This window comes from Artemia franciscana, chromosome 3 (assembly GCF_032884065.1).
Source record: "Artemia franciscana chromosome 3, ASM3288406v1, whole genome shotgun sequence".
Classification (NCBI taxonomy): Eukaryota; Metazoa; Arthropoda; class Branchiopoda; order Anostraca; family Artemiidae; genus Artemia; species Artemia franciscana.
The window spans coordinates 3,301,805-3,329,048 of record NC_088865.1 but is presented as its reverse complement, the minus strand read 5'-3'; the positions used below and the strand labels follow the sequence as shown (position 1 = coordinate 3,329,048).

At 33.7% G+C, this 27,244-nt stretch overlaps 1 protein-coding gene across 1 annotated transcript; it reads left to right on the top strand.

Annotated features, from left to right (window-relative positions):
• LOC136024756 (large ribosomal subunit protein mL43-like) lies at positions 1-26,402 on the top strand. Its single transcript, XM_065700206.1, has 5 exons — positions 1-208; positions 8,199-8,305; positions 11,266-11,352; positions 22,356-22,471; positions 26,246-26,402. The coding sequence occupies exons 1-5, from the start codon at positions 72-74 to the stop codon at positions 26,354-26,356; spliced, it is 558 nt and encodes a 185-aa protein (XP_065556278.1). The 5' UTR covers positions 1-71; the 3' UTR covers positions 26,357-26,402.
• The last annotated feature ends 842 nt before the right edge of the window (positions 26,403-27,244 follow it).

The following is a 27,244-nucleotide window of genomic DNA, read 5'->3' as shown; positions in this document are numbered from 1 at the left end:
TTTAACAATTATATTCTGGCTAGGCAGCATCTAGGATTAGCAAAATTTTTAAAATTCAAATACATGCAAAAATGTCTAGCTCACACTTATTTTTAAAATCTGGTTTTCTTCATTCAACGCTTGGAAATGGAATTGGAAGATATGTTTGTCAACTCCAGAGGCTAACTTTCAAGTTTTGTAAAAGCACTGGACCAAGTAAAGGAGTAAGGTGGGTAAACATTTTACCAGCCTGACAGGTTTAGGCTGTTACTTTTCATGTAAAGACAAAAAATGGGTCTATGCCGGGCCTGTGCAAAATATAGACAAATAATATTGCAAAGGAAATCAGGGATGAAAAAACAACTGTAGATTAAGAGAGTTGAGTACTTCAGTTCCAACTCTTTGAACACTTTATGACAACAAGCAAAGGTAACCTACAATAGAGAAGACTCATATTTTGGTATCGTAAAATTCTAGTTAATTGACTTCTTGCTATCTCAGAAAGGGTTTAGGTTAGGAAAATGAAACTTTCAGGGATGAATCTACAGACTAAAGTATGTCCCGGGAAGGTATTTTGAAGCAACTATCTCCACTCCTTCTCTCTCTAGAGGGCCCTGACCTTTGGTGACCTTTAAAAATATATGTGCTGTAAAACTGAAACCTTGCAAAATAGATCTTCTACTTAATTAAAGTACAACAAAATTGTTTTCAGCTTCATAACTTTGCTCAATTCCATTTTAGGTAAAATTCTAGTGAATTGACTTCTTGTTATCTTGGAAAGGGTTTAGGTTAGGAAAATGAAACTTTCAGGGATGGGTGTACAGGCTAAAGTATGTCCCGGGAAGGTATTTTGAAGTACCCACCTCCACTCCTTCTCTCTCTAGAGGGCCCTGAAATTTGCCTACATGACTGGTCTATACCTATTGAAATTTTGACAAAACAACATTATACCTTAATTTTCAGTTACTAGTTGCTTTTTCTCTACCTTTAGTTCTGAAAATACAATTCCTGTTATTTGAGTAGAATTCTGAGCCATATCAATGTTTTTTTTTCAAAATTTAGGAAATGTATTTGCATAGGCCTATCTTTAAAACCTTATAAAATGGAATTGAGCAAGTCATGAAGCTGAAAATAATTTTGTTGTACTTCAATTAAGCAGAAGATCTATTTTGCAAGGTTTCACTTTTATAACACATATTTTTAGAGGTCATCAAAGGTCAGGGCCATCTAGAGGGAGAAGGAGTGGAGGTAGTTGCTTCAAAATACCTTCCTGAGACATACTTTTGTCTGTAGATTCATCTCTGAAAGTTTCATTTTCCTAACCTAAACCCTTTCTCAGATAGCAAGAAGTCAATTAACTAGAATTTTACCCCATTTTATAAGGTTTTAAAGATATGCAAGCACATTTCCTAAATTTTGAAAAAAAACATTGATATGGCTCCAAATTCTACTCAAATAACAGGAATTGTATTTTCAGAACTAAAGGTAGAGAAAAGGCAACTAGTAACTGAAAATTAAGGTAAAATGTTGTTTTGTCAAAATTTCAATAGGTATAGACCTGTCATGTAGGTGAACTTCAGGGCCCTCTAGAGGGAGAAGGAGTGGAGGTGGGTACTTTAAAATACCTTCCCATGACATACTTTAGCCTGTAGACCCATCCCTGAAAGTTTCATTTTCCTAACCTAAACCCTTTTTGAGATAGCAAGAAGTCAATTAACTAGAATTTTACCTTTGTTATTTTTCTGCTAATTTGTTGTAGCCTAATAGGGTTACAATTGGTTTTTTGACATATAATAGACAGAATACTACACTAAAATATTTTTCAAAGATATAGGCTAAGGCAGAAAACTGTAGAAAAACAAAATGTAGGATTTGTATGGTGCTTTTTGTAAGGTAGGCTACTGCCAAAAATTAGTGGTGGACCACTTCAGAAGAGAACATGCCTTATTTTATGCTTTTCCATAATAACCTATCATAGTTGCTTTTCTGGCAGTGTATCCCCTTACTTTGCTCTGTCTTTTTTATTCAATGGATAGATTGAAATGATGATTTATAAACAGTAATGAATAAACAGAGATTAAACTTACAGAAAGTATGTTTGAGACATAATAGCTGATAGTTTCCCTTATGAGTTACTTCAGAGACATGCCATGTTTTTTTATGGACTGAGCTTAAATTTCATCTATCCAACACTCCTAGTCATAAGCCATCTTACTGTCTTTTAGATGTTGCAATACCCCCCTTTCTTCATTTTGTGCCAAGTATATAAATATTTACCATTTTTACCTTATTTTGCTGCAAAGTTTGAATTAAGATAACTTAAGACCTAATAAAATTCTTCTCTGTTAATTGAAAATAGTTGTAGTCTATGTCATAGGCTCTTTGGTCAACCGGGCTTCTGTAATGTCAACTAGATGAAATTTGGATTTTGCTGAATAGTATGGTAGTGAATATGGGCTATGTGTTGGATTATGCATAGTGGTTATAATCTCCTCAAGGAAACACTATAAAATTCTGGAAACTAATTTATAGCATTCTAAAATACTTACTTAGGTTATGATACCCAGTACATAGAGAGCCAATTTACACATCGAAACTTAAATTACAATAAAATGTCTACCATACCACCTAAAACATAAATTGTTTTGTCATCAGACTCACTAATATATTCCAAATAAGTATATTATTAGCTTGACCATTTTAACTATAAACAACACTAAAAATTTCAAATGTCATTAAATGTGAAGAACTGTGAGGTTTGTCATTAAATTTGAAGAACTATGAGGTACTAATATTATCAATAGCCAATATTATCAATAGCCAATATTGGAGTCTAGTCTTAGACACACATTTTATGCTTAAGCCTGATCATGAAAAATAATGTCCAACTTTGGACATAGGATCTTAAACTTAGAACAAGGTATCATATTTAAATCACAGACAGGCTCAATCTTAGTCATATTTAATGTTTCAAAAATGTCTTGAATCCAGCTAATTATGTTTAGGCCTAAATAGGCTATACTGTGAAGGTAACTTTGGTCTAAGTTTAAAAAAGGTTTTTGAAGATTGCAGTCAGCCAATCCCAACTAGTCTAGTGTTAACAATCAACCAATCAAAACTACCAAACCTATATACGTCATATCCAAGATTAGGAGCCTGTTGTCTGTGATTAGGAAAGATACATTTTTTTCTATCAAGATGTTTGAATATTAAGTGCTGTCTGAGTACTGAGGTCTTATTCTAAATTATTTCTAAATGTGTTTGCTTTATTCCTTCCCTACTCAGTGAATATATAATGCCTGCTCATTGAATGGTCAATAGGATAACTCTTTTCATCTTATTAATTTATAAGCTATATGGAAGTGGTATGGATGCTATATAAGAGAAGGGGGTTATGTTTAATTGTTCTTCATTTAATAATTACATAGGTCAAAGTCCTGTGGTGGCGCAGTGGGTTTGACCTTAGCTTGGTAATCCAGGACCCAGAGATCAAATCATGCTGCAGGAATGCACTGCAGGTCCAACGCAGGGACCTTAGCAGTCAAGAAGCACTGTTAATCCGATACAATACAACATAAGTCAACATTTTAGAATATTTTATAGTTTCCAGAATGTTGTAGTATTTCCATATTTAGTAGAAAGTAAAACCACTAAATATTTACCAAAATATTATTTTTAAAAAGTGGATGACAATGTAAGATAACATTATAATTCATTTAATAGAAACTTCCTACATAATATTGGCTTATGTGGAAATTTTATTGTTTTGAAGTTTTTTCTGCATTCTCAGAACTATATCTGGGACTTTCAGGGAGGTTGGTGCTTTTTGAGAAAAGTGACTATGATATTTGGAAATAGCATAAGATAATGAACCTTATCCTGTTCAGCATTTTTTTTTTTGCTTGCAAGTGGCCAACCACTAAATATTTGCCTTAGGGCTATATTCAGTCCAATTAGGAAAGGATTTAGAATAAGAATTCAAATTTTGCCTTATAATCCAACTCACATTCTATTAATGAACTTTATTAAGGCTTATGTATCAAAAAGAAGTAGGGTCTAAAGTTCACACCTTAATTACCTTAATTAGCACTTCAGAGCAAATTAGTTGTAAGAACTGTGATGCTCCATAGTTGATGATGGCAATAGATCTTGTTTCTGTGTTAAGGTAAAGCAACAAACCATCAGGACTAGAGAGTGCTTGAGAGATACAATTTAAACCCACTTGTTAACAGTGATCACATGGTAGGTGTGGTTTAAGAACCATTGTCTATTATTTTAGAGTTGGCACCACTGCACAACAGCAACTTTGGTTTGAGTGTGCAAGATGGTTGGGTATGGCAAGCTGCATCACCCTCTAAGGTGACTCTAGAGTATTTATTCCGAGAGTGTTATGGTAGTGAGGGCTGGGAAGGATTTTCCCACAAATCTTCATGGTCTGGCCTCTCATTTCTTGTCAAGCCTTGTTTTGAATTCCTCAGGCAAGGTTGCAGAGAGTGTCTGTTGGCCTAGTTGGTTCCAATCATTCACCACTTGCTAGATGATAAAATCTAGTTAGGTTTTGGTATTAGCAGTGGATATGAATAGCTTTTTGGAAAGTCCTTGTGTTTGTCTGTGGTGGGGAGATAAAGTCAAAGGCTTCTTGTCTGTTTGCTGGAGATATCTGTAGGTGAGCATCATGTCATTATGCATATGCTGAAAAACGAGTGTTGAGAGGTTAGCAGAGTTTGAGAGGGTGTAATCTACTGCATTAGGCTGACTGTGCAAACCTTTGATGCATTTTCTCCTTTGGACACCTTCAACAAGCTGGATATTGCTCTTGTAGAAAGGACCAGCAAGACATGTTCCAAAGCAGGATTAGACTGGCCAGAGCTTTGTATAGTTCCAGAAAAACTGTGGAGGGCTGATTACTGAAAGTTCTTTTCAGGAGTCCCAAATTTGTGTCCCTTTGGAAACTGCTTGGGTGGTGAATTGTGGAATTGTAAACTGTCATCCAACAGGACTCCTAGGTCTTTACCACTACTAGAAGTACAAAGGAAGACTGTCAATGACATTTTTCCATTGCACATAGTCTACTGGTTCTGAAGATTACCATGGCCAAAATGAAGAGTGATGCACTTCAAGATGTTGAAGGACAGAAGACGCTTATCTACCCATGCTTGAATTTTGTTAAGATTGGCTTGCAGGCTACTGTTGTCCATGTCACCAAATAGCTTGGAATGGTCAGTGTAAAAAGTAAGGTGGTTTTTGTTTCAGCTACCAGGTCATTGATGTAGATGAGGACTAAGGTCAGTCCAAGGATTGTTCCTTGAGGGTCGCTACTTATTAAGTTATACTATTATATTTAAGTAAGTTAGTAATGTAGGCTAATTGGTACCCAAATGATTAGATTGCACAGAACAATAAAAATTAAATAACATTACCTGCCTTGCAGCAAGGGAAGCCTAAAGATAAATTGGATATGATAAACATTAGTAGATAAAAGCAAGGGAAGAAGAGATGATGCAATTTAACATGTCAGGTCAAAAACTCAAAACGCCACAATAAAACAGCAATGGCCAACTCAGGTAAACCAGACTTAGTAAAACAGTTACTAAGCTATACTAAGAAAGATCTAGGCAATATAAAACTTATATATTTTGGAACATGTATTTAATACAAATTATAAAATTTAAACTGACAATCATGTAAACTAAGCCTAGATTGTTGACACATGGTATGATATCACAAATTTCAGACTAGAGAGCATACCAACATTACATACTACCTTATGTTCCATATTACCTATGTAAGTTTTAAATGGCAGATTGCTGTCTTGGCACCTAGACAGCAGTTTTAGGCATACCAAATACTATCAACTCAATTAATACTATTGCAGTAAATAAAATGAAATCAAAACCTGATGCATCTACTATTATGAAATAAAACTAGAAATGACTTGCATGACATAGGTGAAATGCATGCTCATTTTAGGTGACATAGGTTTATAGTTAAGTTTAATGTCTTTGTTGTTTAAGTTGCTAAGGCAAACAAACCTTTCTGCTTATTATTATCAGGACTTTGCTAAAAGTTCTTTGGTAGGTGTTTCATCTATAACTCATTAAATTATTTGCAATTCTTTTTAGCTCATTAGCTCAAAATGTAAAAATTTAGAATACAATATATTGAATGGTGAAGAAGATTACAATTAGACCAAAAAGCATTCTGATGCTTAGAACAGATTACCTGAAACTTTTGATGGTGTAAAAAAAAAAATCCACTGGCTTAGGTGTACTTTAAATGCGTGCAGTTTCTAATTTTATTGCGCAAATTTGTCAAAGGGAAAAAAAGGTTATCAAGTTTTTAGTCAATGAATCTCTCAAGTAATTGATTAGCAATTAGATCCTTGCTGACCAAGAAAAAAAGGTTGCCAATATTTCTTTATTGGCAACATTAGAGTTGAACTAAAGTTCTAAAAATATAGATTATAAAATATAAAATAAAAATATAGATATAAAATGAAAATAAAAATTTAGATGTATACAATATAGTTCTAAGACAAGCCAGTCTTAAAGTTCAACAGCACTGCTCTCAGTCAAACTGGAAAAGTAATTATTTTGAACTGAAGACTGGCATGATTAGATAGAGATTAGAGCTGGGAGTGACCTTACTACTTAAGCTTGCGCTGTAAATCCATTTCTGAACGTTTCGTTGATGTAGCTTAACAATTTTATCACTACATCTTGCAAAAAAGGCAATTGAGTCACATTTTCCAAGGAAAGTTTTAAGTACTTGTTTGAATAACCAAATATTAAACATTGAGTTATGCTGCAAATTAGATTCAATGCTACTGTCTAGGTCTGTAATGAAAGAAATGTTTAGATAATTAGGTCATGTTTTACAGATGAAGAATGATAAAGTTGCCAAGAAAATGAGTTTTTCAGCTCATTCATCCAGGGTCAATTAAAAAGTAGGAAATCCTCAAGTGGTGGTTAAAAGAGGCTATAAAAAAGAAGAAAACTTGAAGTTTGTGATTGGGGTTTAAGAGTGAAGTTTTGAGTAGATTGGGGTGGAGGAGGAGCTGTGTTAGCCTTAGTTGCCTTGGAGCTTCAATGAAACATTAGGCATAGTAGGAGTATATACTGTTAAAAGTCAACATGACCACTCACAAAGGCAAGAGTTAATTCTTTTTAAGATTTATATTCTCTATGTAAGTTTTCAATGTGTTATGTTTCTGCCATTCCATGGTTTTAGTATCAACTTTGGACAACAATTTTGTTAAATTTGACAGCTGAGATTCAGTTTTATCCATCTGCTAAATTACATCTTTGTTAAATTTTCTTTGCCCTTTTTAATTGAATACAGATAAAAAAAAAATACGTAAAGCTAGGGATATTTTCCTTTTTTAATCAAATCTTTGATTAAAAAATTCTCTAAAAAAATTTTTCAAGCAACATCATAATTCTGGCCTTGTAAATGGATCTGAAATTACCGATTCAAGAATATTACTAGTTTGTCCTTTTGGTGCATTTTTTTGGCTGTTACAAAATTGTGCATTTCAGAGGAAAATAAACATTAAGGCTTCTTAATTTCCTCCTAAAGAGCACAGTGTAAATATTTCTATAGGTTATTTTCATAGTATTTAAAAAGATTTCTAGCTCCCCCAGAAAAGATTCTTCACTGTTATATTACCTCCTTTTTAATGAGTTGTTAAAATCTTTCTACTTTCACTTATTTCAGCAAAGCTAAAATAATACATTCCTTCATTGCATCAAAATTTTAATTAGCAAGACAATTTCCAAATACTTCTTCAGTTAATTACTACTTGAAATCGTATCTTTAGGTAATTCAATTTCATTGAAGTCATTTTTGAAAAATTTTCATTCCTCTGGTCTAGAATGTTTTTGCTCTTCAGTCCTATCTTGGTGCAATTTATGGCTTTAAGCCATAAATTGCACCACATTTATTTATAAATTTTAAATAAAAATTTATAAATTTTGGCTTATATTTATTTATTTACATAGATTGGTTACAAAATCGTGTGTTTCAGAGGAGCATAAACTTAAGACTTCGAAATTTGCTTCTTTTAAAGTACAGTAAAAATGGTTGTATTGTTATTTACATAGTTTGAAAAGACTTCTAGCTCCCCCCAAAAAAGATTATTTCTCTTTTTATAATGAATTCTGACAAAAACACCTCCTTTTTAATGAATTGTTAGAATCTTTCTACTTTTACTTTTTTAGGGATTTTATTCAGAGTGACCTACTTGACTATGCAAAAAACAACCCAGGTGTTGTAGTATACTTAAAGCCAAGGAGACATCGCAGTCCTCGTGTCATTGCTGAGTATTGTAAGTTTAATTTCACTTTCAATTAAATTCACTAATTTTTTATCTTCCGGAGTGGGTAACTATGTATAATCTATTCTGGATAGGCCTTCAGAGAGCAAAAAGAGACTTCATCTCTTTGTGTTTTGCTAAGCCTTGCTTAATTAACATCCCTGACTTGAACAATGCTGGTTTTTCTTCTAAGGCCCTGTCAAAAGGTATCAATTTTTCACCAATCCATACACTTATAGAAATCTTCCAAAGAATTTTTCTCTGGTTTGGACCATAGGCCATGGGCTGGTTTGGGCCATTGTCATGGGCTCACACTAATACAACAAGCATAAACAAAAAATAAAATCTTGCTCCTGTTCATCTATACTTCCCTTTGTAATTGTTTTTTTCCCTATGTTCATTTTCTATCTCATCTTTTGCTACTTGTGGATCTTTTTTGTTTGTATACACATATTATGTATTTAAATTCTTTTTTGCTGCTATTTGTCTTCTGACTAGAAGTTAAAATTCGTCATCCACCTTATTGTTACTTTTGATCGTCAGTTAGGGATAAGTATTATTTTATCTTGTTATTTACACTGAATATTTGTCAGAGCTCAATGCATTCAATAACTTTTATTTAGGTATTTTCCATAAAGGAATACTCTGGAAATTGTGTTAAAATGAAGATAATTGCGGTTGTTTGTTTCTGAACTTGTTTTATGCTATATGATATTGAGAGTTACATTGTTGGTTGAGTTTAATATTTTTGTATGGATTTTGACTGTCCTGATATCAAGCCCTACCCTCTAGAGCTGACACTGTACAAATATTAGTTTTGCTTTCTTTTAATATAATAAGATGAAAAGATGCTTTTAGAAGTAAAATATATGAAGAATAAAAGAGATAATACAATGTAACAGTTGTTGACACCAAACAGCTTTCACTTTAAATTATGACTGTTTGATTTATACTAAGGGGATTAAATACCTTAAACTTAAAGCATCACCCTAAGTGATCACCCTAATTGCACTCTAGCATCACCCTTTAAGATGACTGTAGAGTATTTATTCCAAGAGTGCTATGGTGGTGAGGACTGGAGGGCGAACATTGGAACATTCGGGACACTGGAAGGGCAGTGGAGGGCGAATAAATTCAATACCTTAAACTTAAAGCATCACCCTATAATTTTCGACCATTATGAACATTCTTAATGTGCTTGGTCAAACTATTTAGACTTGATTTTATGGTCTTGCTATAACTTGTAGTGCTTGGATACGAAATCTGAATAAATGACAGAAAACTAAAAGCTCAGAAACTAAACTAAGCACCTCATGGTTGTATGATACAACCAATACAACCATAATTAAAATTTTTAAACTAAACATTGCACCTCAGAAACTAAAAGCTAAAGCTAAAGTCTAAAAACTTTCTCAGGAATTTTAGAAAAAACATTTAGCTTCCTTCGTTTTGTTCTGGAGATAGAGATATTTAGTTTTGATGAAACTTAAAGATATTTAGTTTTAAATAACTAGAAAGTATGAATTGTGTTTTTACAATTAAACAGCGCAGAATTTTTTTCATTAAATTTCAGGAAAGGATAGTCCCTAAAATGTCCAAGCATAACTGTAAGGAAAATTCCAAAGATGAGCTCAAAATAAAGGAATACCCTTTGGTCTACCCGCTTTGACTTAAAACCTTGCTAACGCACTTTCTAAATCAAATTTCATAGTCAAACTACAGGTTTTCAACAGTTTTCAATGATAACTAGTCCCAGGGAAAATTTGCTGATGGAACTTTGAGACGGTAAGCTGATGTGGAGGTTAAATAAATAATTTTTAAAGGATCGAATCCTCTAAAGACTAGTTTATAAATTCAAGAAATATGTACTGCTGTGAAGTTAGCATACTTGAAATTTTGAAAATTCGCAATTTCTATTAAGCAAAATTACCATCTAACTTATAAATACCTTAAAGCAGGTCTTCTTAGTGCAGCACCTCTCAGCTATAGCAGCAACCACTAAAAACCACTAATAAATCATTGAAATCTATTGATAACAGATGAATGGAAATGAGAAGAAGGTGAATTGGTAGCTCTTTAATAATAAGATGTAATTTTTTTTCGGCAATAAGGTGGATAAGACAATTGAACTATAATCTAATATCCTAGTTTTATTCAAATTTTTAAGACTTTTTGGAGACAGGCAAAACCTGCTTCCAAACATAGAATAGACGTGGAATAAAACTTGGTTGCATTGCGTGCAATGCCATCTACTTGTATATTTAGTTTCATTTTTGGCCGACAGGTTAGCGCTGATGATTAGGACAAGTTAAGATTTTGAGAACTTTTAGGAGACACACAAAACTCTCTGTTCCCAGGCATACAATAGATGTTGATTAGATTAGAGTAGAATAAAGCTTGGATTATCTTTATTACTTTTTGGCTGGGGGATTAAAAGAGCCATCTAATGCTCAAATGATATGAAGAGAAGATAAGTTTCTGTTTTAGGAGATGGGATTATAATCATCACCTTCTCTTTTAAGATTTGTTTTTTTTATAACTTTATTTCAATTGCTATTCCATTTTAATTTCTATCTCAAAATTGCAAATTATTGCGTTTTTGGATCTTGTTTTAATCTATTTTGATTAATGATGCTTATGTATGAAATTCTAAAGCTGGTTCTGCCTAAAGTATTAACGTGATATAATTAAATTTTTCTGGTGATAAACTTCTTCCTTAAGTTTGAGTTGTTTTAATTGTGAGCTATTTTGGATTTTTAGTTTATTAATATGGTACTCACTTTTGGTAGTTTTTCTTGGTGTCAAACATCTATGCATGGTGTTCCTACAAATACTCAGTACTCACCTCTCTTCCTGAAATCAGTCTTCTCATCAATCCCCCTGAAAAGGTTCGTACAATTTCCTGTTGATAATTTATCAACAAATATTTTATAAGCATATGGTAATATATTATATTTCGATTTCCTGTTTAGTAAATGGTCATAGAGAGCTGATTTCATTGGACGATTTTTCGAAAGAGGATGTTTATAGATGGTCAGAATATTTGAGGATGAGAGAAGGTAAGTTTTCCTTTTACCTCTACTCATTTGGTAAAGTAGGAAAAGGGTGCCGTCACAATCTCCATGGATAAAAATCTTAAATCTGAGTTTTAGTATCCTCACTCTTGTATGCTCTTACTCTCTCTCTTATATACCCTCCCTTTCTCTTGTATACTCTTCCTCCTAGTTGTATACTCTCCTTTCCTCTTGCATACTCTCATACTCTCTTGCACAAAGTCTCCGTGGATAAAAATCTTAAATTAGAGTTTTAGGATCCTCCCTCTTGTGTGCTCTTACTCTCTCTTATATACTCTCCCTTTCTCTTGTATACTCTTCCTCCCAGTTATATAATCTTCTTTCCTCTTGCATACTCTCATACTCTCTTGCACACAGTCTCCGTGGATAAAAATTTTAAATTTGAGTTTTAGGATCCTCTCCTTTGTGTGCTCTTACTCTCTCTTATATGCTCTCCCTTTCTCGTGTATACTCTTCCTCCTAGTTGTATACTCTCCTTTCCTCTTGCATACTCTCTTGCACACAATCTCCGTGGATAAAAATCTTAAATTTGAGTTTCAGGATCCTCCCTCTTGTGTGCTCTTACTCTCTCTTATATGCTCTCCCTTTCTCGTGTATACTCTTCCTCCTAGTTGTATACTCTCCTTTCCTCTTGCATACTCTCTTGCACCCAATCTCCATGGATAAAAATCTTAAATTTGAGTTTTAGGATCCTCCCTCCTGTGTGCTCTTACTCTCTTTAATATACCCTCCCTTTCTCTTGTATACTCTTCCTCCTAGTTGTAAACTCTCCTTTCCTCTTGCATACTCTCATACTCTCTTGCACACAATCTCCGTGGATAAAAATTTTAAATTTGAGTTTTAGGATCCTCCCTCTTGTGTGCTCTTACTCTCTCTTATATACTCTCCCTTTCTCTTGTATACTCTTCCTCCTAGTTGTATACTCTCCTTTCCTTTTGCATACTCTCATACTCTCTTGCACACAATCTCCGTGGATAAAAATCTTAAATTTGAGTTTTAGGATCCTCCCTCTTGTGTGCTCTTACTCTCTCTTATATACTCTCCCTTCTTTTTGTATACTCTCCCTCCCTCTTTTACACTTTCCTCTCCCACCCCTTTTTAAAGAAAAGCTTTTATCTCATATTTTACGAATGCTTCTTCTATTCAAGCCTATTGAGACAAATAGTGGAAGTGGGGTTGAAAATTCTCATAATGGACAGAGACGTGAAGTAAGCTGTATAGACAATTAGCAAGACTTGAGAATCCAGCTATATATTATTACACAAATTTCTCCATTATCTAGAATTTCATTGTTTAAAAAGTGTATGTCTATATGGATTTGGTAGATGATTCTGAGTTTAGTCATAATGCCTTAATTTTAGTTAATTTTCTTATAATTTTCTTAATTTTCTTACTTTAATTTTCTTAAGTTTTCTCAATTTATTAAGAAATAAATTATTAAAAATAATTATTAATAAAGTAATTATAATTATTAAATTATACCCATATTTATTATTAAAAACCATAATTATTAAAAATAATTATTATTAAATTACGACCCATAATCATTAAAAATAAATTATTAAATTTATTAAAAATAAATTTTCTTGATTTAATTAAACTTGATTTTCTTAATTTTAGTCTTAGTCATAAAGTGCACAACTCTTGTGGAACAATAACTGTGACAATTATTTCAGAGGTTCTGTTAAAAACAAATATTAAAACTAACACCACAGTATAAGTATACTAATAGTAGCAAAAATTTGATTCAGAAATGGGGCACATCATAACGTGCAGAAAGGGAAGTTTCCCTTTGCGCTACAACAATAGCTTCGTTTACTACCACAATATAAATATTAAAGAAGGCGGAGTAATGAAGAAATGTGTGCGACTGATGTGTCCCAAAAATCTTTAATGGAAGTATAAGAATTTCTGCCACTGTTTATATATTTATACTGTCATAAATACAAGAAAGACTGGACATATTTTTTGGTCCATTCTTGAAAAATATTTACACAAGAAGTCTGAATAATGTGAAACAGTGTCGAAACCCCTAAACAGTCAAGTTACCCTTTCAATGTTGCTTGGAGAGGTTCTTACTTGTTTATTCGTGTTAATTTTTTGCAGTTTGGTTTTAATTTATTGTAGCGGTTGTTTTCTTTTAAGGTCCAATTTTTTTGGGACGGTCGAGTGGAGGTCTCGGCCGAAATATTTGTATTGCAATTTAATTTTCACTGGCTGTAAATATTCTCGTTTTTCTTATTTTCAATCTGTTTCTTATCTTAACGCGTCAATTATCAAAAAAGAAGAAGAAGAAGATAGAAACGTTGAGGAAATCGATAAAAGTCTCACTTTGTAGGGGGACTTGGGGGCTACCCCCAGTGTTGGGTTCGGTACCCCAAAAAAGTATTTAAGTATAAATACAAAGTACTCAACCAAAATTGTAATTAAGTATCAGTACTAAGTACTTGAAGTAAATTGTGCTTTAGGCCTTAGTGCTTAAGTACGCAAGGGCCGTATCCAGGGGGGGCTACCAGATTTGAACCCTCCCCCCCCAAAAAAAATGCTTTCCGACTTAAAATTCATCTAAAAATGCTCTAATCTTACTCGAAGCTATTAGGGAAAATTCATGGAAAGTTTTTTTTTGGTAACCCCCCCACCCCAAACAAAATTTTTACAGTAACCCCCCCCCCCCCCCGAACGAGAATCCTGGAAACGGACCTGAACTCAGCTTCAACCATATTAGAACTTTTATAGCAAAAAAAAGGCTTCTCATTCATTATAATAGTAAAAACTGTCTAAGATTTATAATCAGTATAGACTTTCATAGCGGCTTCATTGGGTAAACATTACGGGTGACGTAACAAGTATGATATATCCAATTGTTATGTCAAATAGGCTTTTCAACCTTTTTCAGATTTTTTTTCTTATGTCACCCGTCTGAATGTCGCATTAAACATTGTTCACATTGGTGTGATATCATTGTTCATATTGGTGTGATTGGTGGGATCAGGAAAGCTCGGTTCTATTTTCTGGCATGTACCACCAATCAGAGCTTAATTGATGGTCTCAACGTGTCAAGAAAGATATGGAAGTCAACGTAACATAATATTAGCGTTACGTGGCTGTTTTATTATATTCGGATGTAGTGAGGTAACATTTCTTATCACACCAATGTGAATAATGCATTACATTTACTTAAAAAACTGAAGTTCAACCTCCATTGAAGGATTCTAGCCCCAGATTCTAGAATCTGAACCAATGGAGACCGGTCTTTTTCTGACAGATTGACAGATCCGTCAACAGATGACTGGCCTTCATTGGTCCAGAATCTGTCAATGAAGACTGAACTTAAACTATGAAAACTTCGTTTAAATAGTTGCCATAGCACTATGATCAATAGCACAGTTTAATATCCTACTACTTCGAAAAAAAAATGTTTGAAAAAAAGTCCTTATTATAATGAGGAGTCATGACATCTTTGTTTACTTTTAGTAACAAAAGCTTCTCAAACTTAGTATCTTCTAAGCAGTGTCTGTTTCAATCAATACATTTCCTTCAGCGGACAATAGGTGTTCAGCAGGTGCAGATGATGGGAGATGTGTATTTAATTTCTTAAACAGTTTTGCAACTTATAGATAGTTTTTCAGAGAATCGAGGGTCCTCCTCTTGTCTTGAAGAAATTCGAAGAATTCAGCTTTCAGACTAGTATCTATATTTACTTCTTAGTCACTGACAGTATCTTTATCTTCCATAAACGAAAATAAATCCAGATTGACTATTCCCTCTCATTTCTTAATATGCCAATACTGGAGACACTACTGGTGGAAGCTCATCACGGGAGACAAGCATGGCCGCTTTGCTCATTTCTAAGTTCATTATGTCTATTATTCGTTTTTTTGCCCTTACAAGGCTGGAGTCAACCATCGTAATTTGAAACTCGGGCGAGAGCAAGTAGCTATGACTAGTTTACTGAAGGCTATCCAATTTAATTGAGAAAACATGCGGAAAGTGTTCATGCAAACCACCTAAAATGGTCTCTACTAATGGCAAAGCATGCTTGAGAATACAGATATTCTGAAGTCCTTTTAGTTTAGTCTCCAAACCATAAAGTACTAAAAACAGCACCAGGATAGCAATTGTTTTGCTAAATATAAGGCTTGGCACAGTGGATCTGTAATAAGCACATACTCCTTAAGCAGTCCCTCTCCACCGGCTCTAACTTTGGAACTTTCAGTTCATCACAGGCACTGGATAAATGTTCTGCATCAGATATGTCTACAAAACGCTTTACTACATCATGGAGAGACTTCCAGCGTGTAGCATTTGGTGCGACTGAGTGCCTTCCAGTAATTTCCAAAAACTGTCGGCAGATTTTGTGCTGTGATTTGCCACATTCTCTATGCTTTGACATTTGGACATGGTGGATTGATGAAGTCTTTGAAATGAAGCATTAACAAATGCTTGCTCAGTATCTTTTTGTGCAACCAGGCTTAGTGTATGATTACAGCATCTCAAATGCTCCGGGAGATAAAATTTTCACTGTCGATATCATCTATGCTGTTGTCGAGAATCGTAACAAAACTAACTCGTTACAAAACGTAACGAGAATCGTAACCAACAGATTCTATAGTAACAGTATCTTCATCACAGTAAAACTCATCATCAAAATTTTCCGAAACACTAAAAACTCTCTTTTCTCTGTTCACTCTCTTTCTCTGTCACTGACGGAGCAGTATACTACCTGTAAGCTTTAACAAAACTATTGCCATTATCCGTGATGGATAATTATGATTATCATTATCCGTATAATTATCATTATCATTTACGGATAATTATCATTATCCATGCCATTATCTGGCATAAACTAAAGTCTTCATTGATTGAGTTTGGATGGGAAGCACAAGCAGACAAATCATAGGTTCAAATAAATCGTCTCTACGCAATTGAAGCCTACTTTCTTACATAATCAGAGTCAATCCAATGGGCCGTAACACTTATGTATTTTTTGTGATTTGTGCTCCAAATGTCAGCAGTGGTGCAAAGATAGTCAGTCTCACGAAATATTTCAATAGAGGATCTTTTCATTGTTGTATGCTTCGATTCAACGCACGGATATGGCTCTTTTTGTTTCATTATGATTGCATATGGGGCCAATCCCAGAACCAGTTTCCTGAAGGCAGGTTTCTCAACTGTGCTTAAAGGGTAAGTAGACTCTGATTATGAACTAACATAACATTGTGAACTAGCTTAAGTGGACTACATAGTTGACTATCAAATAATCAACTTGGCTTTTACTTAGTTTCACCAGTCTCTTTTCAAAAAATTCTCCACTTGGGGTTCTTGCTCTTTCATAATTTGATAGCTTTTCAGAGCTACTTGTACTTGGAAGAGAACGCGAATCTTGCAGTGTCCCCTCTTCCATGCTTTCTTCATTTCCTTCATCCTCCATTAGGAATCTTTTCCTATCAGAAGACTGTTTTTCTGCTTTTTCCTTGTATTTGACAAATGTCTGATGCGACCGAGGGTGGACGAGCTACAAAAAAAAATTTAAATACAAAAACGGAAGACACTTCAGATACATTGAAATAGCATAGGTTTATGTTGAGATTTGAAGAAATATGAAGATTAGAGAAATTAAGACAGTAATGGAAAAAAAATTGGACCAAGCATGATTAAATAGCCTACAGTCTGCTCAATCAATTAGATATATGATTGTAGTGGCTCATCTAAACCCTCTTGCTCATATACCTATTTTCATCAAGTTATTGAAAGATTTGGTATGGGTTTTAATTTTCGTGATCTTGGTGCCTGGTAACCATGATTTTGATGTGGTGCCTGAGCCCTAAGAGCAAAGATAGTTCCTTAAACCTAAGATCTACAAGCAGTGGCGAGAATACACAAGAATCCTGATTGGGGGGGGGGGGGCAAACTTCCAAAGTTTTCGCTACCTTACGGCGAAAATTGTGCAAATTTTCCACCTAAAAGTTTATTTTTTCTAATATTTTCAAAATAGATACAGTGGCAGATCAAAGATTCCAAGAAGGAGGGAGGGGTTTGGCTACGATGTAAAATTACGCTCTTATCTAAATACTTATAGTTGTAGCCAAAGGTGTCACTACCCCTTTTCTTTTGGATATTATATATATAAAAAATGGTTTAAAGTGGTAGAAGTTTCAAACAGTTCGTGGTAACAAACTGTAGTAAGGAGCGACCCGGCTCAATAGTAACCGAAACTCTAAAAAATGAAATTTTAATGCCAATAGTTACATCAAAAGAATCGCATTTTAATGCTGATTTTAAATATATAAGTTTCATCAAGATTAGTATTACCCATCAAAAGTTACGAGCCTGAGAAAATTTGCCTCATTTTAGAAAATAGGGGAAATACCCCTTAAAAGTCAGAAGATCTTAACGAAAATCACACCATCAGATTCAGCGTATCAGAGAACCCTACTGTAGAAGTTTCAAGCCCCTATCTACAAAAATGTGGAATTTCGCATTTTTTGCCAGAAGACAAATCACGGATGCGTGTTTATTTGTTGTTTTTTTTTCCCAGGGGTGATCGTATCGACTCAGTGGTCCTAGAATGTCGCGAAAGGGCTCATTCTAGCGGAAATTAAAAGTTCTAGCGCCCTTTTTAAGTGACCGAAAAAATTGGAGGGCACGTAGGCCCCCTCCCACGCTCTTTTTCCCTAAAGTCACCGGATCAAAATTATGAGATAGCCATTTTATTCACCATAGTCGAAAAACCTAATAACTATGTCTTTGGGGACGACTTACTCCCCTGCAGTCCCCGTGGGAGGGGCTACAAGTTACAAACTTTGACCTTTGTTTACATATAGTAATGGTTACTGGGAAGTGTACAGACGTTTTCAGGGTTTTTTTTTGTTTTGGGGGGGGGAGAGTTAAGGGGAGGGGTTACGTGGGAGGATCTCTCCATGGAGGAACTTCTCATGGGGGAAGAGACTTTCAATGGAGGGGGCGCAGGATTTTCTAGCATTATTTAAAAAAAAAACAATGAAAAAATAAATATGAAAAGTTTTTTCTACTGAAAGTTAGGAGCAGCATTAAAACTGAAAACGAACAGACATTATAACGCATATGAGGGGTTTACCTTCTCGTAATACCTCGCTCTTTACGCTAAAGTATTTTTAGTAATTACAACTACTTATTCTACGGCCATTGTGATTCAGGGGTCATTCTTGAGGAATTGGGACAAAATTTAAGCTTTAGTGTAAAGAGCGAGGTATCGACGAGGGGTGAGCACCCTCATATACGCAATAAAAACATACAAATACAGATGTTCGCTACGTAAGTTAATTCGTAAGTTACGTATATTTTTTACTTACGAAAACGTTTGTAAAAAATTTAAAGTTATAGTTGCCTTTTTAAGTAATCAGCAAATTGGAGGGCAACTAGGCCTTCTCCCTCGCTCCTTTTTTCTCAAAATCTTCCGATTAAAACTATGAAAAAGCCATTTAGCCAAAAAAAATTAATATGTATATTTCGTTTTAATTATTTATGTGCGGAGAGCCAAGATTAAAACATGCATTAATTCAAAAAGTCCAGAAATTAAACAAAAAAATGACAAGTTTTTTAATATGAAAGTAAGGAGCGACATTAAAACTTAAAATGAACAGAAATTACTCCGTATATGAAAGGGGCTTTTCCTCCTCAACGCCCCGCTCTTTATGCTAAAGTTTTTTACTGTTTTAAAAAGTAGAGTTAAGAAAAAGAGTCAAACTTTAGCGTAAAGAGCGGGGAGTTGCGTTGAGGAGAAAAAGCCCCTTTCATATACGGAGTAATTTCTGTTCGTTTTAAGTTTTAATGTCGCTCCTTACTTTCATTTAAAAAAAAACTTGTTTTTTTTGTTTATTACATCATAGAACTACTAAGGTCTATTTTCTTATTTGCCTTATTATGCCATACATTTCTTACTTCAAGAATGTGAAATGGCTTACTCAATTCCAACTATAAGGATGTCAACTCCAATTTCCAATTTAAAAAATTGTATGATGTATTTCGTATTTGGACTAGATTTTCACACATTCAACAGGCCAGTGACTTCTTCAGGAAATATCAGCATTGATTTATATTCAAATTTACTGCCTCAAAAATAGCCGCGTCGCAATTCTGCATAAAAATCCTGTTATTCATTTATAATAAGCCTAACGTTTTGAAATTTGTTCTGATTTCTAGACGACTTTGCAGAAGTTCAAAACGAAATTGTACTTTGTACTTAAGTATCGATAATTAGATGAAAAATGTATTTAAGTATGTACTTAAAGTACTCTTCAAAAAATGTCTTTAAGTATGTATTTAAGTACTTGGAACTGTACTTCAGTACCTACTTAAGTACCTTTATTTAAGTACCGACCCAACACCGGCTACCCCTTGTCTATATGCTCGATTAGGTGTATCGTCTAAAGGAACTAAATGCTGCTTAAGTACAGGAATTGAATTTGTGGTATAAAAAAAGGTTGGTGTTTTTAACTTCCTTGGTCACTTCTCATGTGAATACTAGGTGGCCATGCTAAAGACAGCTTCTTCCAAGATTTGCTGTTTAAATTTTCGGCTCCTATGGCCCATCGTTTTCTGACTTGTACCACAGTACTGTACTTTATTATTATATAAAACTTTTCCCCTGAAAATAAATAAAGGTATAAATACAGATTTATTATAAAGTACAAAGTATTCAGTTGTGCAAATATACAAATCAAGCTTGAAACGAAAAAAAATTAGTGCATGCCTCCTTCTCTCATTTTAAAAGTCTAAAACCTACTGCATCATTGGCGCTTTACTGAAAACAATATGTGTCTTAATCGGTCTTGGAAAGTAAAAATAAAATCTGTTGAATATTTGATATGTAATGATATTAATTGTTGAAAGATCATCAGTTCAAGGTTTTTATTTCACTGTAATTTTCGTTTTCAATGCTATAATGACTGGAAAAGAAGATATTTGTAATATGATTCGTTTTCAATGAAACGCCAATGACACAGTAGGCTTTAGTTTTTTGCAGTTAAGGAAGGGGCAGTATCCAAACTCTTGTTTGTATTGAAACTATATTCGTCTTGAACAATCTTAGAAAGAACTAATAAATTAAACTGAATACTTGATGTACAGTGATATTAATTGCTGAAAGCTTATCAGTCCAAAATTTTACTGTAAATTTAATGTTTAATTTTCACTGTAAAATTAATGTTTAATTTCCAATATTAAGTACAAAAGAAAATATTTGTAATTTAATTCATTTTCAGTACAGCGCCAATGTCGCAGTAGGTTCTAGACTTTTACAGTGAGATAAGGAGGCGATACCCAAACTCTTGTTTGTACTGATTCTTATTTGTTTCAAGCTTGATTTGCATATTCAATTTAAGTTTCACTTGTTTTAAGATTTATTTATTCATTTATACTAGTATCTCCTGTATGTTCGTTTGCAGTGATTGTTTATTTAATTTCCGTTCATTTTGTGTTCCATTTATGCTTCAATAGCAAAATATTTTTTTTTGTTTCAAGCTGGATTTGCAAATTCAATTTAAGTATTACTCGCTTTAAGATTTATTTATTCATTTGTATTAGTACTTGTTGAATATTTTTTGCTATGATGGTTTTATTTCATTTCTGTTCGTTTTGGGTTATTCTTTAATAGTAACTTTTAAAATAGTAATTTTAACAGGTATTTGTATCTGCTGATCTTAAGTTTAATATGGCCTTTACCTTTCTTTTGAAAAACTTCTTTTTGGAAAGTTATTTTTAATTAATTTTTGTTCATTTTTGATTGCAAAATGTTCCGAGTTTATAAAAAATTCCTGATTTCAAATTCTTTTTTTTTTACATCAAACATTCATTGAAGTATCAAAACTAGTATCAAAGTAACAATATCAAAGTAAAAAAATAACAAAGCAAACAAGGTATCAATTGATGCATTTGGGGAAAAGGGTGTGGAGGGCTAGCTGCCCTCCAGTTGCTTTATACTATTAAAAAGTGAACTAGAAATTTAAATTTTTAATCAAATGAGCCCTCTCTGAAGGTTGGTCGAGCATCTCTTCTGTAAGAACCATATGTGCCCCCTTGGCATAACTTATAACGACTACCCCTGGAAGGTTGTGTCGGCACCAGAGTTTTGTTATCTGACCTTTGAACTATTTTTAACAAAATGGCTATCTCAAAATTTTATCTGATGCATTTGTGGAAAAAAGGGCGTGGGTGGGGACTAGCTCTTCCAATCAAATGAGCCCTCTCTGAAGTTTATAGGAGCATCCCTTCCATAAGAACCATATATTTCCCCAGTGCATAACTTACAAGGCCTGTCCCCGGGCCTCAGGGGATTGTGTCGACACCAGACTTTTGTTATCTGACCTTTGAACTATGTTTGAATAAATGGCTATCTCAAAATTTTTATCTGATATATTTGGAGAAAAAGGGCGTGCGGGGTAGCTGCCCTCCAATCTCTTTAAACTCTTAAAAAGTGAACTAGAACTTTCAATAAATAATTTCTCGACCACATTGGCTAATCACGATAAAACATAAAAATCGCGAAAAAAGGAAGAAAACGAGGACAATAAATAGCCAGTAAAAAAATTGAAAAATTATGTAAACATTTCGGTCAAGACCTACGCTTGACCGTCCTCAGTGCAGAATAAAACTGATAAAAATATAAAAAACCAAACCTTAAAACAAAATACCAACGTCACCCCACTATGTTATCCCTATTCCCTGGGTGGGGGAAAGGGGTGCCTTTTTGGAATTGGTCTCCCCCCCCCCCCTCTTGCCCTTGCCAAAACTTAAAATTATGGTCTGTGATATATATTTTAGTCTTTTTTACCATCTGTTTTGTAATAGGGCTTGGAAGAAGGATAGATTTTTAAAGGTGCTTAACTACTTAAAATATAAGGATTATTATCACTTATGGACATAGATATTGTGTAGAGATATTGGATATTGATATTGTTTTTTATAGATACTGCGTTGGCTGTTTATTTTTCTATTCTTTAATTTTCAAGGAATGCCGCCAATGAGGTTCATCAAGCCACAGAGGACAGATAATCCTTCAATTCAAGGTCCCTGGACACCATTCACTCATGAGGCTCCTGAGATAAATCTTGCCAAAATTCCAAGCGTAAGGAAGTATTTTTGGTTGAAATATGGTCTTCTGTCTAGAGTTTTTGAAATAGTCTTTCCTCTGTACAAAGGATGAAACAGAGAATGGTAACGGTGTTGACGCCTCACACCTTCTCTTCTACCCCGCAAGGATTAGAGCGTAATTTCTACAAAATGCTGGAGTGGGGGTGGGGGGCAAGTTGGAGGCAATTTTTCCAAATCAAGTCTTTCCCAAATCTTGTTGCAGAAACAAACTTAGGGGAATTTCAAAGAAAAGATTGAAACCTCTCAGAAGTTGCGGTGGATCAAAATGAAAAAATGCACCATCTTCCGTTTCTCCATTTTGTTTTCCCTGCTAGCTAAGGCTAGCAGGATACTGCAAGATTGCTGAGACCTGCTTGATGGCTTATTTTAAACTTTTCATCATATTTACGTGCTTTTTATTAATTTTGCCTTGATAATGACGTCGCAAATGCCGTATAGCACCTTTTCGATGATATTTCTGAGTTTGAAAGACAGTAAAATATTAACAAAGGTACACTTCCTTGGTTTAAAGCCCTTTGTTTACAATACTCCCTCTTGTATAATCTTCGCCCATTTTTTTTAGTAAATATAAGTTAAAAAATACATTTTGAAGAAAGACATTTAAACTTTATTCACGAGTAACAGCTGTTATTGGTGTTTATCTTAATAATAAAAGTCAATTGCAAAAAGTATTTTTAGAAAATTTTGGAAAGGAGCTTGAAACACTGATTTGTCTCTTTCATTTTTTTTCCCAGTACTAGTGAAACGTCGTAACGAGCTGTTTAAGAGCTTATTACACCTGTGAGCTAATTATACATGTGTCTTGCCAAAGCCATCGTAAAGTAGAACCTGCAACTCATGTATAATCTCTGCCTATTTTTTTAGTAAATAAAAGTTAAAAAACACATTTCGAAAAAAACATTTAAACTTTATTCACGAGTAACAGCTGTTGTTTGTGTTTATCATAATAATAAAAGTCAATTGCAAAAACCATTTTTAGAAAATTTCGAAAAGGAGCTTGAAACACTGATATGTCTCTTTCATTTTTTTCCCCAGTACTTGTGAAACGTCGTAAGGAGCTTTTTAAGAGCTTATTACACCTGTGAGCTTATTATAAATTTGTCTTGCCAACGCCATCGTGAAGTAGCACCTGCAACTCTTGTATATTCTCCGCCCATTTTTTTTTAGTAAATAAAAGTTAAAAAAAACACACTTCGATAAAAAAAAACATTTAAACTTTATTCACGAGTAACAGCTGTTATTTATGTTTATCTTAATAGTAAAAGTCAAATACAAAAATAATTTTTAGAGAATTTCGAAAAGGAGCTTGAAACACTGATATGTCTCTTTCATTTTTTTTTTCCAGTACTAGTGGGACACTGGAACGTCGTAAGGAGCTGTTTAAGAGCTTATTTGTAGGCTAATGCTTACATCTGCGGGCTTATTATAAATTTGTCAACGCCATCCAACTTTACGATGGCCAATGCCATCGTAAAGTAGCACCTGCCGCTCTGTGTCATTTCCGGAGTGGACAGGCTTGCAAGCATAAATATTGGACCATAGAAAGCTCCATGTTCGAAAATCTTTAAACGGATGGTTAAGATCCTCCCTTTGAATATTTCCTTTCCTTTTCTCCCTTGTAAGTGAATTAAATAAAAAAACAAGTTTTTGCAACTGAAAGTAAGGAGCGACATTAAAACTTAAAACGAACAGAAATAACTCCGTATATGAAAGGGGCTGTTCCCTCCTCAACGCCCCACTCATTACGCTAAAGTTAGTTTTTCTGTTTTAAAAAGTAGAGTTGAGAGAAAGAGTCAAACTAAAATATTTTTCAAAAATTATTTTAAAAATTATTTATCTAAAATTATAAAATATTTCCTAAAATTATTTTTCTAAAATAAGGCAAATTTTCTCTGGATCATAACCCTTGATGGGTAAAACTAAACTTGATAAAACTTATATATTTAAAATCAGCATTAAAATGCGATACTTTTGATGTAACTATTGGTATCAAAATCCCGTTTTTTTAGAGTTTCGGTTACTATTGAGTCGGGTCGCTCCTTACTACAGTTCGTTACCACGAACTGTTTGAAAAAAGTGGTTTTGAAAAAAAAAAAAAAAAAAAAAAAAAAAAAAAACACCTAGCGAGAAAGCGTTTTCACTCAAATTCAAAGCTGATTAAGTAAAGATCTTAAGTGACATTTATGTGTATGTCCATTCAGTAAAAGTTAAATACGAAAACATTATTTTTGGTAATTCTAAAAATGAAATTGAAGCGCTGGTGTGTCATATTTTTTCTTATTTTTCTCCTGCACTATTGGGGCACCAGCACATCCTAGGAATTTTAGAATGAGTAACATAGCACCTTTTTCGAAATCAGGGGCTTATATTACTTCCCCCGCCCCGTCAAGTCGTCTATGAATTCATCATTGGATTTTAGGTTAAATGCATACATGGCATTTGGGGACAAGAGAATTGGCTTCCCTGAATTTTTCACAATTCAGCTAACTTAAGGAAATATCACGAGTCAGGTTCTTTGAGCTATTTTCGTAGATATATGTTGTGTAGTCTTTGAAGCAATAAGTTCTGTTCTTTGTCAATTTTATTCTTGCTTCCATCAAAAAAGCTTAGTTAAAAAAAAAATACTCTGAAAGCATTGGTTCCCCATTTTGTTCCCTACTAAGGTTAAGGTTAGCTGTTTTTGATTATATTCTTTTTGTCATTAACACTATACGTGCAGGCAAGATCGATTTATTCTCATTGTTAACCACGACTATACATTAGTAGTATAGTATATTTCCCAAAATTAGTAGTTAGTAGTATATTTATAGTTAGTGTATTTATAGTTTGTAGTATATTAGTAGTTAGTAGTATAATTAATTAGTCATTAGTAGTATATTTTCCCAAAATTAGCTTTTATGTCAAAAGTTTCGCTCTAAGAAGCACAGGTGGTGTAATTTGTCGGCCATCAAGTTGAAGTTATGATTATTTTAATTATGTTTACTAATTACTCCGCATGGATGCTATGCATGGAGGTAGGAGATGTTTATTCTCTTTGTTAGTTTGTGCTAAATAATATTCATATAGAGACCCTTTGTCACAAGCCTGGTATCAAACTTTCAACCCGTGTGGACTGTATTATAAGAACAGGCATACGGAGATCGCTGAAACTCGCATTGTCTAGTTTCTTTTATAACTTTACTAGTACATATTACACATATTTTGTGAGGGTTGAAAAAAAATTATTTTCCCCTCTTCCCCTCAGCGAACAATTTGAAGTATCATTACCCCCCCCCCCCCCCCGCTAAAAAAATCCTTCAAATTTCAAATCCAAATCTGGCTAAAATTGAAGTACCAATCTTTCGAATTGATATCTGCCCTTGCACTCCCCCCTAAAAAGTCCTACTTTATCGCCCTTGATCAAGAGGGAACTGGCGGCGAAAATATTTCTTCTCAAGTTTACACTAAGCGCTCTGGGATTTGTTTGGATATATATATACATATATATATATATATATATATATATATATATATATATATATATATATATATATATATATATATATATATATATATATATATATATATATATATATGTATATATATATATATATATATATATATATATATATATATATATATATATATATATATATATATATATATATGCATTATATATATGCATTATATATATGCATCTTTTAATAAATAAACTTGTACTTGTTGTACATTAAGAGGTGCCGCAATCGTTGAAAATATTTACTTTTAGGAAGAACTTGGTCGGGCGCACAATTTGCCGCCCACTGCAACAGAAATCATTTTGGAGATGCAAGAAAATGCCAAGCAAATTGATTCAAATCCAAGTGAAACTAGTTTTTAACCTTTTCATTTTTGTGCTCAGCAAAGTAAATTTCTTTAGTTTTTTCTTTTTGTTTTGATTATAAGTTCAGACTGACTGATAGAGCAAAAATTTCAAACGTGTGGATTAAATGAAAAGTGAATTAAAAACGAAAAAAAAAAAAAATGAATGTATCAAGAAGACCAAAAACGAAACTAAATTCTTTGATTTGGTTAAGTGGAAACTTACAAAACCTTATACCAGGGGCGTAATCTATTCAAAATTCTGAAGGGGCAAAGTTGGAGCTAATTTCCCTATATCAAATGAAAATGACATTGAAAACTGAAAAATGAATCATATAGTACCATAAAGGCAAAAATACAGTAAAGAATACTGAACCGTTTCGGTGAATTTTTAAATTATGCAGGCTTATCTTAGTTCTGATCCGATTTTTGAATATTTCAAATTTTAGCTGGGGGGAGGGACAAACTGGGGTCTGGGGGCAGTTGCCCCCTCTCCGTTCTATAACGCATTCCACTCCTGCCATATACGTCTCAAAACATGCGGAATATCGTAGTCCAAGCTACTTTTTTGTTTTTCAAGTCAACATATCTTCTTTGTTGTTCAAGCAAAGGAAGTTTCCTATTTAGAAGTATTGGACAATGCCGTTCTAATAGTGCACTTTGTTTTCTGATCATATTCTAGCTTTAGGAGTTATGGACTATTCCATTTTTTTACTATGAGGCATGATTGTCTCTTATTAGGTTGCTAGCTACCACCGCAACCCGGACTATATATATATTATTTATGCAAAGCAACCTCTTCAACCTGGTTACAACAGCAACTATGTTTATGTAATTTTCAAAGATAAAAACAAAAAGGAAAAAACCTATGGCTTTTTCTTATTTCAAATGGTAAGAAACAAAACTT